Consider the following 19,158-nt stretch of genomic DNA (forward strand, 5'->3'; position numbering starts at 1 on the left):
TGTGTGTGTGTGTGCGTGTGCGCGCGAGTGTGTGTGTGTGAGTGTGAGTGTGAGTGTGTGTGTGTGTGCTCTGCTGTTGCTGCCCTTTGATCCCTGCATTAGTGTTAGTTAGGGGCTCGGAGACACACACTTACAGAGAGCAGCCATAGTCAAGACACGGCAACAACAACAGCACCTCCTCCTCTACTCTTCCCTGTTCCCAACAATACACTTAACCGAGGACAGCCAGGTGCACGACAAGTCCCTGCCATCAGGCTCCCTCGCTAAATTTCAATGGGGAAAGACCTTTTTTCTTCTTATCCCTAAACAAGAAGGAGAATGTGATAAAAGGGGGAAAATGCCAAGGAGGAAACAGGAGCAACCCAAGCGCCTGCCTTCACGTAAGTCGTTTTCTCATTCGGCGCGATTTTAGCGCGTCTCCGTGTGTTTTGCGCAGTAGTTTAGGGTTAAAGAGGTGAAACAGACAAAGGCACGGCGGAGGTTATTTCTCCTTTTTTAGGTCTGTGCTAGGCAGCCATGTTGGCGATGAGGGGGCTAGCGGAGCGAGCGCACTAGCGGTGCCTTTAATTGCAGATAATCGATAAAGGTCCCGTTCCGCCTAAAGGTTGCGGCCAGTAAAGCTCGCGTTATCGCTGCTTATTCGGCGCTTATGGTCGCGCGTCTTTTCTTATATGTGTCCGCGCGAACGAGGCAGAGACTCGCGGAAGGGAAAGGGGAGGATCTGAGGATCTGGCCGCAATAAAATGAAGGGTCAGTCGGATCAGACTGAGAGCCAGACTCAGCCTTCCATCCGTGCCCCTGCCTTCACTTAGCTCCAGCGCTATCTAGCAGCAGCCAGCAACTTAAAAATGCGCCCTAAAACACGTTCGTCCAACTTTCCGCCTTCCGCGGTCGTATGTGAGTGTGTGTGTGTGTGTGCGTGCGCGACTTTTCTTTCGTTTGTCGAGCGGGATTTTTTTAACCTGAGGTATTTTCTTCCACCCCTCCCAGTTCAGTGGGGTTCATGTCTGCAGGCTGCATGTGTCAAAGCCATGGTCGGTCACCTGAAGTTCAGGGTTTTTTCCTTCCTCATGCAGCCATTCATTGCAGACAATCTGCGATCAATAACGCACAAAGGAAAACGCGTTTTTCTCTCGCTTCGAAGCTCGCGCGACGGAAACCTCACGGCTTACTTTGCTTTGCACGGGTTGCGCTTGGAATTAATCGCAATATCTGTTCATTTGACCCTGTGTAGCTGGATGTTAACATTGTGCTTTTATCAGCTCGCTAATAACGGCTGCAGTTGCGTGTGCCGGCCGCTAGAGGGGACATGATGTGTAGAGTGTGGAAAACATCGATCAGAGGAATTGGCGAAATGTGGCACGGTGGCGCTTTAAGTGCACGCACGACAGCAAGCGCTCATAATGCATCTTTATGCGTGTTGCCATTCACCAGCGAAACGGCGCCTTTTGAGACTTTTTTGAAAGTCAGAGACATTTATTTTGTTCTCTGGAATGTTCTGCTTGAATTGTATCTGCATTGCCTTGCAAATGTTTTCTTCTTAAAGCCTTGGCATGTTTGTTTACCATTTTGTTCTAAGAGTGACTCGATTATCTTAACCAGTAATTAAATTCAAAGTTGTTACTTTGGACGTAGGCCTACTTTGATTTTACAAGCTACACTTTTGTTGTTGTTATTTTAGTGAATTAGGCTACTTATCACAGTGTAACCAAATGTACTTGGCAGTTATTGAATTAATGAAATTATTTGGGTGTTCAAGAGTGAGGAAAAGTTCTTAATTGAAACTCAGGAAATGCTATAAACATACAATAACAATATATCTAATTGCAGCGTTTCTTTTCATTACATTTATAATGTCACAATCATCAGTGTTTATGAACTGCATTATATCTACTGCCATTAATGTCGTATCAAAATCACCAACTCAGCAAAAGCTCATGTGAAGTTTGGTGGCGCCCCACACAGCCCTCTCATTCAGCCATGGATGAATGATGTCACAATTCATCACTTTCTGTTTGCGTTCACTGTGATTTAACACCTGTGACAGGCTTATGACCAGAACAATTCTTGATCTAAATTTATCTAATTTGCTCATGATTACTAGGCTATCCTTAAAAAAGTTAAAAGCATGAGTCCAGGACAGTGGAATTGCTGTGCTGAAACTGCTTGTTTGCTCTTTCAATGTGCCTGGCTTTTGGTGTTTTTCTTTTCTGCGAATGTAAAAGGCAATCACTTTTGCAAGTGAATCTTTCACTTCCCTTTCTTAAGAATACATCTCTTGAGTTCAGCAGTGCTTGCGTCACAATGCGCATGGGTCAAGACTTGCAAGAGGGCATTAAGGCCTTGATACAGTCAGATGATCTTTTTGACAGTTAAATGTGACCTTTGGCTTGAGTGCTACAATGAAAACCACTGGGATTACAAAACCACGGCCTTTATAACACTGATGCAGACTCCTTTTCCCATAATTCATACATTTTGTTCAAACCGCAGGTCACAGTTCACCAAACTTCCCGTAAATTAATGGCGAGGAGGAGAGAGCCTAGGTTAAAACGCTCCCGCCTTGTTAAGCAGTTTTCGTCGGATTTCCACTCCGAGGTGTAGAGGTCGACTGAGGTTACCTCTTTTTCTCCTTCTCTGCTGTTCATTGTCTTACTCGCAGGCTTCCATTTTGTGCAAGTATATAGTCCGTATCATTCTTTCACCCTGACCTTTGCCATCAGCTAAAATGTCTCCCTATGGGAGCCTGCCATTTCCATTATACACACATGATCGTTAAGGTTATCTGCATTTGCAAATGGAGGAATTGGAGCATTGCGCAGATTTCAGCTCTCCATTACAGACCGATGGCAGAGTGTGTGCAACTGGGTGGCTCTCTACCTTACCGTAATGGTGGGTCACTGGCTCCTTTCCACTCATCTATGATTATAATGACCTTGGCTGGGCCTGGGCTTGAAAACATTGGATTAAGGGGAAAGGAAAATGAGGGGAGGTTTCCATTTCGCTCTTGGCATCTGATTTGTAGGGAAAATCTGCCAAGAATCCCCCCCTCCTCCTCCTCCTCCTCTTCTTTCTTCACTGTGCCCCACCAACTTGATCAGGCTCTCTCACCGGTGTCTGCCCATTTGAGCTCAAGCGAATAATGATACACAGGCTTTCCTCTCAGAAATGAATTAAAGGGCAGGGGAAGGGTGGTGGATGCTCTCCTGAACAAGTGCTTATACAGAAAGGGGCTTCAGCCAGGCATGCTGAACCAGAACATTTAGATTAATTTGGCTAGCTGGATCGCCTGGCTTTCATCACAGGTGTAGTCTAGCTGTGAGTGCTCAGTCAAAGGCACCGTGGTGACATAATTAAGACAATTTTTTTGTACTCGGCTCGATGATTGTAAAGGATCATCAAGTGGGAGATTCATGTGTAATGTATTATTAAAGAATGTGCATCTTAAAAATGACCAGCCACAAAGTAGCCTTGTGTCACCTGTGATAGCATTATATATTTTTGAGAGCTATCAGACAGATGATCTTGAAGCCAAGCTCAAAGCTCAATGGGAAGGATCACCAACTCTATTGGGCCAGAGCTATATCTTCCTTTTTTTCTTTTTCTTTTTTAAATCATTAATATGCTTTGACAAGGTTGACATTACAAGAATGACTTGGATAGTCTTGGTATATCAGTAAGAATAGGTTTAAAATTAGAAGCCACTCAGTAATGTTTTTCATCATTGGTGAATTATTGGTGTTTCTTTTAATAATTATATTAATTGTATAATTTACAGCCTTTATTGCAGAATGCAGATTAAAAATAAATAGATTAAAAATAATTTAAACGTTTTAATATATTTAATTGATTTTTTTTTACTTTAAATTGCATGCCGTTCAAAAGTTTATTTTAGACTGTAAAGAAATTAACTTTTATTCAGCAAGGATGCATTAAATTGAGCAAAAGTGATACTTTTACGTTCTAATAAAAATTCAATTTCAAATCAGTGCTTTTCTTTTAAACTTTATATTCATAAAATAATCCTGACATTTTTTCTATCACTGTTTCCACAAAAATATTAAGAAGCACAACCGCTGATAAGAAATGTTTTGTGAGCAGCAAATCAGCATATTATAATGATTTCTAAAGGATCATGTCACACTGAAGTCTGGAGTAATGTCTGCTTTGCCATCACAGAAATATATATATATATATATATATATATATTAATATATTAAAATTGAAAACATGAATATAAATTGTAATAATATTTCACAGTTTTTAAGTTTTTACAATATTTTTCATCAAATAAATGCAGCCTTGGTGAGCACAATATATATATATATATATATATATATATATATATATATATATGAAGAGTTCAGATGCAAAAGCCTCTAAATGCCATTTGAAATTTTCTTCTTTAATGATGATTTTTATCAAACTTGTATATTTAAGTTCAGTGATTTCACTTCAATAACAATTAATAGGTAATTATTGCCATTTAAGTGAAATCACTGAACTTAAATATACAAGCTATTTATTTATTTTTAATCTTACCGACACCGTAATTTCTGAATGGTTAAAATATATAATAGTTTGTATTTTGTGTTTGTAAACATTGGTAGTGTTTGTAGGGTACTTTTGTACCCTGAACCTGGCCATCTTCTTTTTTTTTCTCCTAAGCCCATAGTTAATTCAACATGCTTACTGTGGGACATGCTACATGAAGCAATAGACTATGAATGAAAAAAGTCTCATGTTCCGAACACAATGTTTTACCCACCCAAGTCTCAATCAAAGCCTGTGTGGAATACAAGAGCCTGAGCTGGGTAACGATTTTCTGCATGTTGACAAGCCACAACATGGAGATCTACAGCTAGGAGAGCAGCCCTTTGGCTAGTGGCGGCCCAGCACTGAGTAATAACCAGCTCATAGCAGGCATTCTGTTGGCAGTGGTTCATAAGGAACAGCTCGCTGGTTCATCTGGGGAAAGGGTGGGGGTGGGGGTGGGGAGCTGCTGGAGAGCTCCAGGCACTTTCCTGTGTTGTTGTACCACACAAGTGCATCCATCCCCTCCAGGACAGACCTTTAACAGGCTGCTAACACTGGGCCACACCACACAAGGGATCGAACAGACAGGTCCGATGCAGACCCGGGCTGCAGAGCTATGCCAAACTGTGATTTGATTTATGAGTCAGTACTCTGGGTCTGTCTTAAGATGAGGCTTACTGGGCAGAATCAAGGAGCAGTCTGTTCAGTTGACAGGGAATGAGAAGAGGCAAGCCGCTGTCATTTTTTAAAACTGCTTTTGAATTGTCATATCTTAGACGAGGTCTTGGAAGCGAGGAGGTCAATAATAACTGGAGAAAGTTATATGTTAGCATTCCCATTCATCTAAATGGCTGCTGCTCGGCTGACAGTTAGGGATAAAGTTAACAGCGTAACAACAAAAGTTAATTTAATGAAAGTAATTTAAATGTAATTATCATATGCCAACATGTACATACACTCAATATGCTGGGTTATTTCAACCCAAAGTTGGGTCAAATATGGACAAACCCAAATGTACAGTTGAAAGTGAAAGTTGAAGTAATTTAAATTACATTTTTAACCCAACATTTGGGTTTTTTCCATATTTTAGCATATTTTTATAATTTTGGGTTAAAACAACCCAGCATTGTTTAGAGTGTATTTAATAAGTATTGTATCAAATGTGTAAATACATAGTTAAGGCCACTTAATATAAAGTGTGGCCAATTTATATTATATTGTATTATTAATAAATTAGGAGAAATATATTACTAAAAGGCTCTAGCATCCCGTGACCTAATAGAGTAGCGCATCGGTTCTACATCCTCTGATATTTTTATCTAGAACCAAACGCTATCCATTCTTGCCCTTTCCGCTCCGTGTGCATGGTTTCTCTCTCCCACTGAAGACATAAAGTTTACTTTCACTTTAAGACTGAATGCGCAGATCCAATATAATGATATGATACACATATGGTTTCTTTCTCAATTTATTCTTATATTCACTTTAGAAATAACCGACTGTGTTTAGGAGAATACTTGCAGAGGTATTTTGACTTAATTTTGTGTATGGGTTCGTTCAAGTGCAAAGAGACAAGAAAGAGAAATCTTTTCGGTGTTTGCAAGTTATCTGAAACGCACACCTCTGTGTTTGCCGGCATGCACACAGAAAACAGGGCACGAGTACCGAATTCTCCGCGTCGCTTACAAAACATTTCAAATCCCTCATTGCTCGCCATCTCCGAAAAAGCCAAGCCAATGTTGGCTTTTTCAATGTTTACGTCTGATTCCCTGCAAGTTCGAGATCTAGCATGTTCCATGTCAACCTTTCTCGCACATTGTGACAACTGACTTATATCACTCCCACACCATTCTGGTGTCAAAGTAGCCTGAGCAACTTTTCTCTTTTTACGAATAGGAGACACGCATGTGTAGACACACACAACCTTTTTGTTTTTACTCATTGATTATATTTAACTTTGAAGCCAATATTTTTAAACACAGTTTCTTGAAGCTATGAGGTTGGCTAAGTAGAAGAATGGAGTGGACCATTTGTTTTTATATACTTGAAGTGGAATAAATATGGCCAGCTTTATTATATAGTGTGTACAGCTTTAATAGATTGTCCTCAGTCCCAATCGGTCCTGTTACCATAAGGGCTTCTTGATTTTTTTTTTCTTTCTTTGATTGGGTTGGCAGATTCCACAGAAATTAGGAATGCCAAGTTTGATTCAACTAGACAATTTACTCACAATTATGTGGTGATCATAATCATAGTAATTACACAACAAAAAACAATGATGGTAATTACTATCATTGTGATCATTAGCATCGAGAGACATTGGGATACCAATGCGTTTTTTTTTTACAAAACGGAACTTGTTAAATGTATATGCTTGTTGGGTTTTCGTTGAGCTCAGTACGCAAACTTGAAATGCGAAAAGTATGTACATTTTCCAAATTCTGTCATATTCTCCCAGGAAAGTGTGCTTGATGAGGATTTGAACTTTTGGTATTCTCAGAGCACAAGGCTAATACTTCAACTCTAGCATGTCTCTAAGATAAACTACAATGTCCAACACAGAGAACTTAAGCATGTTAATGAATTTAACTATCGGCAAATAACTAACCAGCAGCTGTGCTCCAAGGGTTTTTCTGGAGAGGAGACTGGACTGTTTTATAGCTGAGAAGATTATAAGTGCCAGGAAGGAAACAGACACAGAGTAGTGGTACCCTGAGGTATTGACAGCCTCCAAGGGAAACTGTATATCATCGTCAAGTATAGAGGTGTTTGGCTGCTTTACAAAGGCGAGATATTATATTCATGATGTGAAGTCATCTCTGTGAAAGCTATTGTCACTAGGCTATGTCTTACGCTGATTTACAAGGCTTAAAGCGTAGGTAAGTGTCTGAGACCTGCTTAGCCCCTCATGTAAAAAATGTCCTTCGCATTGATTACTCCCGACCTTGATGCAAAGTTCTGGTATTCATGTTTTTGTTATGACGAGGTCGGTAAGTGTTTAGTATTGGTCTGGGGAGCCGCCTGTTAGCTGGATGTTGGCGTGGTGCTAAGGTATTAACTGTTCTTTCACTGTTAAAGCTTGTTACATGCTATTAGCAAATTTGTACATTGAGAAAGAAATGCAAAAATTTGATCTTTAGTGGTATAACATCTTGTCCCTGGGAAATACTTTCAAAGGTAAATTAGCATCAGCTACGTGACTAGTCAGTCAGAGTGGCTTTGAAATTTCATTTTCAGCTTGTACAAAGTGAAATGAAAGCTTTTATTATTGTTTTTATTTTTAACTGTCTATAAGCAGTGCTTGAATGCATGTCAAAGTTAGTTGCTGTGCAAGTAATGGTAGTTTTTAGTAGGGATGCACAATTTATCAGTAACATATCAAAACAATTTTTTAAATGTATCAACGGGCTCTATGCTCGGCGGTATTTCCGGTGAAGGTTTAAGTATGCTCGATAACTTCCCGCCGATCGTAGAGTCCAATGCAATACGAAGAATATATATTGAATTTTATACTCCATGGTTATACTAAAGAAACGTTAGTCACAAAAACAGATAAAACAGACACCCATCGTTGTGTTTATACTTCTTTTTAAAATTATATTAAATAAACATGACTATATATAAAATTACATCTAAACGTATGAAAGTTTCGTTTCAAAGACGGAAGGACAGTCAATTTTGTTGACTCTGCAATAATCCCGTTTTCCTTGGTTTTCCTCCGCTTTAAATCTCCCCAACCGGAAACTGTAGAGCATCCTTTCGTCAAATGCGGAACTTATGCGTGCATATAGCCCATATTATCCTATATTATATATATAATGATGCATGCTAATCTCTCTATTTGAACACTTAAATGACCTCACTTAAAGTTTATCTTAAAGGGTTAGTTCACCCAAAAATGAAAATTCTGTCAGTATTTACTCACCCTCATATTGTTCCAACCCCGTAAGACCTTCGTTCATCTTCGGAACACAAATTAAGATGTTTTTGATGAAATCTGAGAGCTGGATCACTCCTCCATACTAGTCCATAGGCTTATTGAGGAATTGAAACTTGCTGGCCCCGAAAAGTTATTAAAGACATTGTTAAAATAGTCCAAGTGACTTCAGTGGCTCAATTTTAAGTTTATCAAACGACGAGAACACTTTTTGTGCGCAAAAAAACAACAACAAAAATAACGACTTTATTTCAACTATTCATTTACTTCTCTCTCTGCCTCGAGTCAGGTTACTAGTTTAATTGCGTAAGCTTCTGTTGTTGTACGTCACACGCATCACACACATGACCAGCGTCGGCCAATAGTGAGCCTACGTGTGATGTATCTCTACGCTATCACACTACGTTAACTGACTAGAGGCTCATAGAGAAGGAAGTGAAGAGTTGAAATAAAGTCGTTATTTTTGTTTGTTTTTGCGCACAAAAAGTGTTCTCGTCGCTTGATAAAGTTAAGATTGAGCCACTGAAGTCACTTGGACTATTTTAACGATGTCTTTAATAACTTTTCGAGGCCGGCAAGTTTCAATTCCTCAAGAAGCCTATGGACTAGTATGCAGGAGTGATCCAGCTCTCAGATTTCATCAAAAATATCTTAATTTGTGTTCCGAAGATGAACGAAGGTCTTACGGGGTTGGAACAATATGAGGGTGAGTAATTGCTGACAGAATTTTCATTTTTGGGTGAACTAACCCTTTAAAAACATTAGTTCTGTAATAACATGGCTTATAATCTTTAGCAAATCCATTTTTCATACTGTGCATCAGGGTTTCCTAAACTGGGGTTTGTGAGGGAACTGCAGGGGGTTTATGAGTTCATAAATATCCAATAATTACATAAAATAAAATAAGGATAATTTAAATAAAGAAATCTTTAAAAAAAATGCTTACTAAATGATGAAATATTCTATTTGTTTACCTGCTTGCCATGTGACCATTAACAGACATTGACGGAAAGGCATCTTCTGAAAGAATACGGAATCCCCATATCAAAATATAGACAAAGAAGAAGCAGGAACAAGCAATATCATATGCATAGAAAATAGCACAATCATCAATATTAAACGGCATATAAATCAACGCTGCCTAATGTTACTGAATGAAATATCCACCCAGGACGAGCCACAGGACTCTGCAAGCATCAGAGGTGTTGATGGACTTGATCTACTCCATTTTTTTTGATCATCGTTCTGAATCCCGTTCAGTCTGTTCTTTATTTTGATATATTGCATATTCTTTTATTAATACATTCTGGGGGCCTTTAAACTTTTGAGAAAAAAGGATCAAAAAAACCTTGTCAGGGACAGAGTGCAATTATTATAATATTAATTTAAAGTCTCAGGGAATACTTCAGATAAATAGTTTAGGTCAAAGGGGTTCAACTGACAAGAAAGTTTGGGAATCCCTGCAGTGCTCTATAATGACGTTATGCAGTATTCATTGATGCTGCGTTTTACGTGCTATATGGAAAATAGGGTATTTTCCACTTGTGAACTGGTATTTACCAGTGTGTTGCGTTCAAGTGCTTTTGTTGTCGTAATGAGGTAAAAAAGATGGAGATCCAGACCTGTTATTTAGCTAAAACTATTTTAGATTGCTTAAGTCATCTGCAACAGCAAGAAAATGATTTATCAAAACTCAAAAGGTAAATAATATGCTGCATATTTTCTAGATCATGAATAGTAAATATTTTTTTTACCATTCACGACTCTCGCGGTGCTTTCCGCCATTTTGAAATGGTCAAAGGCTATCTCATCTCGGCAACTCGTCCATCAACATATTCTACGAATTGCCCAGTGGTAAATACCACATGAGGGGGTGTTCATGTGCATTTTCCACGTCGGCTTTTGGTATTTACCATAATTACTATAGCACATGAACGCACCATTAAAATGGTTAATTTTAACGCTTTGTGTTTTATCTTTATTTTATTTAGGCAAAATATTTATCAGGTTTATGTTCAGTTTGTGTTTAAAGTCTGTGTTGTTGATATTTATTTGTCATGCACTCATTGCAACCACGCTTTTGTAACAATATTGGTCATTTATTTGCAATAACATTAAAATAATTATCCCTGCACATTTTTTTGTGTTATTGTAATATTATATACTATGTATTCATATTTTGAATTCCATTTTAGCTTTATTTTAATTTTTAGTTTTGCATTTTTTTAAAATATTTCTAAATATCTTTTAATAATTTTAGTATGTCAACTTAAACACATTTTATTTCAGTTAAGTAAGTTGTGTTTCACATTGTATTTTTTCATCTAATACTTATAATATTAATATATAATCTTTATAATATTTATATCAGCCCTTTATCTGTTATTGTTTGCCTATCAGTATCAGTAGTGCAATTTCAATATCGGTGCAGTCCTCATTTTATGAATCTATTGATTGGCTGTGCTGTAGTGTGAATGAGTTGTTTTACTGGATGGTGTTGATTCAGACTGTATATCTGCTGTTTGCTCAGCTGCAGATGTTTATGCATTTCTTCATTATGGTTTTATAGATTAGCCCAAATACTCTTTAGAAAGAACTTCTCGTTGGGACGCACGGTGGACTGTGTTTTCACTATAGTCTCACTTACACTCGTGCAGGCACAGTTTACCCTTGTCGCCATTTAGTCGTAGTTCTATGCAGAGACCTTTAAATGAAGCACTAAGGTTAGGCACAAAATGTTGGCTCGATGTGCTCTCCAAAGGCACAGTTATGGTTGTCATAGTGATCATATTTTTTGCAATCATTTGTCACCTAGATACTGTAGGGTTGAAGTAGAAGCACCTGGTTACACTGACGTGAAGTGAATGAAAGGGGAGAGGTGAACAACTATTCTCGTTCCCATTTAGTCTTTTGACACGGCACGTTTTCAGTCATACGTGGGTGCCGTCGACATTATCTCGCTCATACGTCTCTACCTTCGGAAAAGCGAGATGGCTATCGCTGTGACAAAGAGCACTAAGACCGAACAATGCAACGCTAACCATCGGCCGCCCCGGCCACCGTTTAACATGGAGATTGGAAAAGGAATCAGCTCCCTCTCCTCCAGGACCTGCATGTAAATGAGGTTAGTCTCTCCTGCTGTGCCACCGCTCTATCCCCCACTCTCCTCTCCAGCTTTAATGGCTGCAAAACTGCCACCCCCATTCTTCAGGAAGAAACCGGGACCAATCCTGATTAGTGCCCTTGTCTTGAGTGACAGGCTTGGATCCAAGCAGGCAGTGCCGTGGGCGCCACTGCCAAGCTGCTGTCAACCCGGTATCACTGTAAAAAAGCCATTCCTTTTCTTCAACCCCCCCCCAGCTGCACACATACCTCCTCCACTCTCGCTCACACCCCCTCATATTCTCTCACTCTCTCTCCGTCTTTCTGGGTGGCTGGCTAGTCAAGCTTGGCTGCATCCCTTGCCTGAGCTACTGGGACAAAGTGTGATTTACAGTAGTTGGAGAGTTTCCCTGTCAGCTCTAACCTGTGTGCATGCTGTCTATCTGAGTAGGCGGCAGTAATGCTGTAGCAACAGCATATTGTGTTGTAAGAGTCATAGCACCTAGTTGAATCCACCCCTGTTTCCTGTCCCCGTGGAACGTACACAGAGCCTTACTTATTATCTTATGTTTTTGTGACTGTGCGGGCACAGCGAGCCACCCGTTTTCCTTTCATTCCAGAGATTTGTTTTCCTGTTGTAAATATAAGATCTTCGAGCCCGTTGAGCTCTGGCTCCATGCCCCACTTTTATCCCCTTAAAGAAACATCACCGAAGTGAACGGTGGATCCCATTAATTAGCATCTCACGGTTGACTGTGAACGTCTAGATCTTCCAACTTTTTGATGGTACTTCTGAGATTACCAGTGCAGGCTCTGTGTGTGTGTGTTTTTTTTGTGCGTGTGCATATGTGTTCAGTCTCTATAAATGGAAGTTGGGGGAAATAAACAAGAGTGCAAAAGGGCGCTTCATCTACAAAGAGGAATTTCAGAGGTCTGGAAGCCAACACTGTCTCAGTCTCTTCCAAGAACACATCTCCTTCCTGTTTCACCTCTGGCACCATGCCCATCATGCCCACAGACCGCTGAGGCCATGCAAAAAACACAGATGGTAATATGTAGTATACTTTGCTAATACATGCTGATGAATGCCTGTGCTAATGTGGAATATCGTAGGCAACTGATTTGTTTAAAATGAGTGTCGGAGACATGGGATTGAAGTCACTATAAGTTACATGATAAAGTATCGTTTTTTTTTTTTTTTTTGTAGTGTAACTGTCATGCCAAAGTGGACTATTGAAAAATACATTGTAGTGTGTTTTCATCTGTTCCATTTTTATTTTCGACTATTGCAAGTAAGGCTTTCACTACAAAAAAAAATAAAAATAAATTCTAGGAGTCAGCAAATATGACAGGTATAAGGCAGTCCATGGACAAATAATGTTAGCCATGCGGGGAACATCACTTTGTATTTGAAATGCAGTAATATAAAAGGCACAGTTTTGCTGTCATTGTCCACACTGTCAATAGTTTAGTGATGCACAAACACTGCTAAAACAGAAGTCAGTTTCAAACCAACCACCAGATTTTATTGTTCACATGTGAATTTTTGTCTGAAAAACCTGTGAAATCGTCGGCGTAAATGATTTTTTCCACTTGTTTTGTGTTTTATGGGATGGGATTGATGTCTTAAAATTTCACGTCTTATGTGATCAGTTACATGTTTGGGTATAGAATGTGACACATTGGTCACGATTCAATACATTGTGATGCTCCATGATATCATAACTGTATTGCAATTGAGAGAGAGAGACTCAGCATTTCAGTGAGAATGAATCTGTGGTGTCAGTTTTAATCTTTTGAGCTGTTCCCTTCCCTTTTCTCCATTACCATAGAATTGGCTCCAACCGCACTGCGAAACGTTGCCAGTTTGTGCTTATTTAGACTTCCTGCTTCTTACTTAATTGAACTGTAGGAATTTAAACGAATGAACAAGGATCGATATAAGAAACCTTGTGTGTCATGCTATATCATGGGAAAATGAATTACGCCATATCGATAAATGGTTGTATTTGCTGAAACTTAATTTTGCCTCGACCGATCGGCCATTTTCTTAAAGGCGTATATTGGTAATCATAAGAGCCCGTAATTAACAGAATTACTCTCCACCTCTGGTTTCTGTGTTAGTCACTCGTGACGACGTGTGGCTGGTGCCGGTAGCAGTGCGTCCTTCCCACCATATTGTCGGCCGGCGGCTAATAAGGTAGCACTGACCGACGGACGGGCTCATTAGCATCGCCTGCGGCCGTGGCAACCCCCCGACAGGGCCCAGTCGGACACTTAATTACCGCCACCACTTTTTATCTCCCCTACAAAACCCAGCCCCCACCCCTTGAACGCCACTGGCACTTGCTTCTGCAATCCACAGAGAATGCTGGGAAACTATAGATGCCAAAGTGGTGGTTAGTTAGCTCGTAACATTAAATAGCAGCGCTCACCGTGGAGGCACTGCAATATCTCTGATAGAGTTAAAGCCATTCGACCCAAGCCTCTCATGCGAGACTGCGCGAGTGTGTGTCTTTTCATTGGCATCAGTGGAATATTGATGACTCCACCCAGGCTTAATCGACTAATGGCCTCTCCCTCTCTCCTTCACTCTGTTGAAGCAAGCCACCCTCCCACCCAGCACAGCCTTTCTGTGCCCTTTGTGTGACCTCTGGGTCAGGCAAGCTGATTTTTATGCCCGACTGAGTCGCAGAATAGCCTCAGTGTATTCGTAAGCAACCTTACGCAAGTCATGTGGCTGCTGGCCCTAATAGGGAACACTCCCAGCGTCCTCCTCTGCCTTTTGGCTTTTTGCATTTCACAGCTGATATGTTGTGGATGTGGAATTAACTGTATAGCTGCCAACGACTATTGTTCAAGTGCACCTCGAAGAATATAGGCTACAATTACGCAAGATCTCTGTATTGTGGTAAAGAACACAGCAGAATTAGCAAGGCCCTAAAGATGTCGGCCAAGTCTAGTTGTATTACAGAGTCTAATATTCTGAACAAAATTCTATATATAGAAGAAATATGGTAACAAAATAAATACACATTTCTTAAAGAGATAAGGATAATTCACACTGATGACTCATTTATTTTTGGAAGTTCGATCTTTCTTTTCAGTGTGTCCAATTGACAAATTTTTAAAATGTTTTTGAAAGAATTTTCTTACGCTCATCAAGGCTGCATTTATTTAATCAAAAATAGAGTAATACAGTACAGTATACAGAAATATTATTTCCATAGAATTTAAATCACCTTTTTTTTTTATTTGAATGTTTTAAAATGTAATTTATTCATGTGACGGCAAAGCTGAATATGCTGATTTGACGCTCAAGAAACATCTCTTATTGTTATCAATGTTGAATAGAGTTGTGGTTCTTAATATTTTTGTGGAAAACATTTGACATTTTTTATCCTTTGTTAAAAGTTCAAAATAACTACATTTATTTGAGATGAAAAAATTGCAACAATGTTAAAGTCTTCACTGTGAAATTTAATGCATGAATTTAATGGAATGAATGGGAAGTCCCTTAACTTTACATAAAAATAATAATAATAGTTATGGATGTATGATATATCAGCCACCATATCGGTATTGACCGATATATATATATATATATATATATATATATATATATATATATATATTCATTTCAATGTTATCGTTATATATATTAAAGCCAGTAAATAATGGAATTTTTCTTCAACTGAAAATATGGTAAAGTGCAGGATAAGTGGAATTGGCAGCACATGTCTGTCATATGGCTAGATAAAATTAGAATGAGACATCATTATGATTGTGTGTTTGGGACATGGATTTAATGGTGAGACTTTTTTCTAATCAGGCTCTCAAAAAATGATATACACATTTGGATTTAGATTAATTTGCCAATATATCGGTTATCAGCTTTCAAATATAAAGAATTATTGGTTATCGGTATCGGCAAGGTTTTCAAATTGGTGCATCCCTAATAATAATAATCATACTACAGTTACTATGTCCAAAGGAGAGAACTTGTATGCATTTCTACAAAACATTCCTGTTAACACTTTGTGGTTTTCTTCACTCATCTAATCTAGTGATTTTAAGCCTCTCTGCAGCTTGTAAATTGCGAACAAACAATCCCCCTCCTTTTTTATAATATTATATCTCTACATGCAGATTACACTGCAGCATGTATATCTTAGCCTTTATTGAATAACATTTCTGTTTTAAACCATTATTCTAGAGCATGCAATCATTATTTTTATTTTTTATAAATTTATATTTACTAAATTTGCTATGTAAAATCTGACTGTCTGGTTGGCTAAAAAGTACATTTCCGAGCCTGAATGTATCAATTTTTTTTTCTTTCTGTGTTTTGTTGAGGTTATTATTTGCATTTAGCACTTGTGGTTGTAGGGTTGTAGGGTCATGTCCGCAGCAGCAAACAATCATGAGTGCAGTTTAGCCTCGAGAGAGACGAGCACCAAGTCTCAGTGTGAGTGACTGATAACAGATCTGGACCACAGTGCCTCCCGCAGCTGTTTTTCTGGCCACACAAATTCATGCTCACTATTATGTCATTAAACGAACCTCTCAAAGGCAGACGGCCAGTATCTTGTCCCTTGTCCCAAACTGTCAGGCTTGTTGCTATGCGATAGCATTGTTGCCGTTGCAGCTAACTACCAGGGTTTTGTTCCGCTTTTTCAAGCCACATACGAGTGCGTATGTGCGTGTGTGCATTTCAGTGGCAGGGGGTTGTTTCAGACAAAGCCATGCGGAACTGGGGCCCGATCCGTGACCTTGGGAAATGTCAGGCCGCCCACAGAGTGCCTTGCCTGTGTCTGCCGCTCTAGTGCAGCTAGGAACAAAAGTGGCGGGGCGTAGCACAACCTAGCTTAACCTAGCGTGGTGAGTGCAGAGTTCAGTCCGAGTTTCTGCCACTGCCTCAGAGACCTCTGGTCAGCAATCTAGCCATTTCTCACTAACAACATTACGGCCATTACTGCCCGTCGTCCCTGGTGTCACATGGAAATGGGTCATGCCTCACATACTTCACTGTTTTGCTCAGGTGACTGAGAGCTCAGTAAGACGCCCCAATGATGTGCTTCATGCGCTCAAACCTTTAGCAATACTTGCACACACTGGCATTCACAGAAAGGTGTGTTTGTCTGTTTTTTTAATTTATTTTTATTTAAAGTATGCTTTGCTGCATTCTTAGTATTGTGGTGCATGGTAGCACGGGGTCGCGGCGGTTGCCACCCCTCTGGACCAAAGTAAGCAGTGGTGGCCAGATGTGTGTTCACTGTAATGATCCCTACAGGTCGACGGGATACCGTTGCCAAGCAACGGCTTTTTCTTTCCCCTGTAAACAGAAAGCTTACTCGCCAGGCTTATGTCGGGGTCGGCAAGGTGAGACCAGCCTTTATGTGTGCTAGCAAAAGGGGAAGAAAAGATGCTCAAATTAATTTTTTTACAGATCGTATTCCGATGTCACAAGCCCCCAGCCCTTTTTTTTGCAGTCTCCGGGAGGGGTTCTCTAGCACTCTCACCGAAGTGTGAGGATTTAATTTGGTAAAGTGAACGGAAAGAAAAAAACCCTCACTTGATAAGTTTTGACATCCTTCCTCATCTAGGCTTGTTGCTTTCTGACATGCTCTTGTGGAGGGATTGTTAATATGTATCAGGAATATTCACATTCTTTGTTCGCCCTTGTCTGGCAAGCTGTAATGTTTTGCTTATGAATATTGATACATGAAGTGTATATTAATGACCCTTGGTGACCTTAACCCTATCCTTATTGGCTCCCTTGTGGTATCTGCAGGCTCATGAATATTAATCCAGTTGTGTAACCTCCATTACCCTAATCTTTGCCATCTAGCCTTCCGGAAGGGCCTGTCACCATGGTAACCATTTTACTAGACTCCTTTAGACCCTAAAAAAATATGGTTGAAAAAAGATTAGAAAGCAAGTTATTCCAGCGTATTCCAGAGATTAATATCAGGACAACTCTCATATTACACAATACTGGCAGCATTTATAATAATTGTGCCATATATATATATATACTATTTAAGACAATGAAATAGTATCAGTTGTCTCGATGAAAAAGCATTTGAATAAATAGTGTTTATTTCTGTTTCACAGATGTGGACACGGTAGAGGATGGAGGGCCAGAGGGTGGGTCAGTGGAGGAGGACAGCTGGTTTGGAAATACCTCAGACAGCCCCTCTGAATCGTCCTACGGTGATGTGCAAGATGACCTGCGGGTTTCCCCGGATAATGTTCCCCAACCAGACCACGACACCTCAGCAGAGAACTCCCTGGGCTGCCCGACACCAGTTCAGCGGGCCTCCCTGGAGCTTCTGGGGTTGGACGGTGGGGTCCTCTCGACCCAGGACACGCTGTCCTCGATGGTGTCCTCTATTTACGGAGACTCCAACCATGCCCTGGGCAAGCCCCTCAGCAGCAACCTGCGCCGTCTCCTGGAGGCTGGCTCACTGAAGCTAGAGGGAGGGGAGCTGACCGGGCGTGGAACGGGCAGAGGACCAGAGTCACCTCCGGTCAGCTTGGTACTATCTGCGTCTTCGCATCACGCACAACAGCTGAGTGCCTTGGCGAGGAGGCTGGCTAACAGCAGCAACAACAGTGGTAACTCGAACTCTGCATCACCCGCATCTGTAGCAACTGTCAAGCAAGAGCCCTGTGACCCGTACGGCCCCAGCAACGGCCCTAACTCAGGCAGCAGTGGCTTTGTATGGGTAGGCGTTGCAGATAAATGGCCATCGGCTAGTTGCTCGGCACCCAGTGGCAGCAGCCTGTCACCAGACTCGGCCATCCAAAAGTTAAAGGCAGCCGCTAATGCCGTGCTGCAAGACAAGAGCACGGTGGCGTCCTCCACTTCTGCGTCTTCGTCCTCCTCTTCCTCCTCCTCCTCCTCTTCGGTCACCTCCTCCTCAATGGCAGCCCTGGGCACTCGCTCTGATGATGCGGTGCGGTTTGAACCATTTGCTTCACCCTTCAGTCCACAGTCAGCCAGCTCCACGCTTGCTGCCCTCTCAAAGAAAGTGTCTGAAAGAAGTCAGCAGCAGGTGGGCTCATCAGAGCATCAACCCTCAGCTGGCTCCTTTCTCTCTCTGGTTTCCATGACCTCCTCAGCAGCTCTGCTAAAGGAGGTGGCTGCGCGAGCAGCAGGGAACCTTCTAGCTGACAAGAAAGAGTCGGCTTTAGTACTGGGAGCCTCCGAAGATGTCAAGCCCCTGTTAGATAGGAACCAGAAGGTGCCCACCCCAACCCAGGCCATGGATCTTCTGCTGCCAACAATCCCCAAGGGAAGGGCCAAGCCCAGCAGTCAAGCAGGTAACAGTTTGTTTCTAAAATAGATACATGCCATTTTGTTAGGGTGTGTTTTTGTGCTTTTGAAAGGGATTTGCAGGATATTTTTTAAAGGATACATCACACTAAAAACCACACTAGCTAAAATTGTTATTCCTGTAGTTATTGACAAGAGGATTAAGGTTTTATTCATTACGACGGAACGCTACCTCCTCTTATCCCTGCTGAAAAATCCAGCTAAAACCAGCCAAGGCTGGTTGGCTGGTTTTGGCTGGTCT

The 19,158-nt window shown here is 40.6% G+C and overlaps 1 protein-coding gene across 7 annotated transcripts in view; it reads left to right on the forward strand.

Annotated features, from left to right (window-relative positions):
• The window catches only part of znf827 (zinc finger protein 827), a 75,694-nt gene continuing 56,536 nt past the window's right edge, over positions 1-19,158 (forward strand). For 2 of the 7 annotated variants that reach the window (XM_089132152.1, XM_089132151.1), the window contains exons 1-2: positions 1-380; positions 17,693-18,904. In XM_089132152.1, coding sequence (XP_088988278.1) covers positions 338-380; positions 17,693-18,904 — 1,255 coding nt within the window. In that variant the 5' untranslated portion in view covers positions 1-337. Of the gene's footprint in view, positions 381-11,296; positions 12,603-12,959; positions 12,981-15,964; positions 15,966-17,113; positions 17,452-17,692; positions 18,905-19,158 lie in introns of those variants that run through there. The other 5 variants (XM_039649505.2, XM_089132148.1, XM_089132153.1 and 2 more) reach the window with 4 other exon arrangements.

This window comes from Pimephales promelas, chromosome 6, assembly GCF_988280905.1.
Source record: "Pimephales promelas chromosome 6, fPimPro1.hap1.1, whole genome shotgun sequence".
NCBI lineage: Eukaryota > Metazoa > Chordata > Actinopteri > Cypriniformes > Leuciscidae > Pimephales > Pimephales promelas.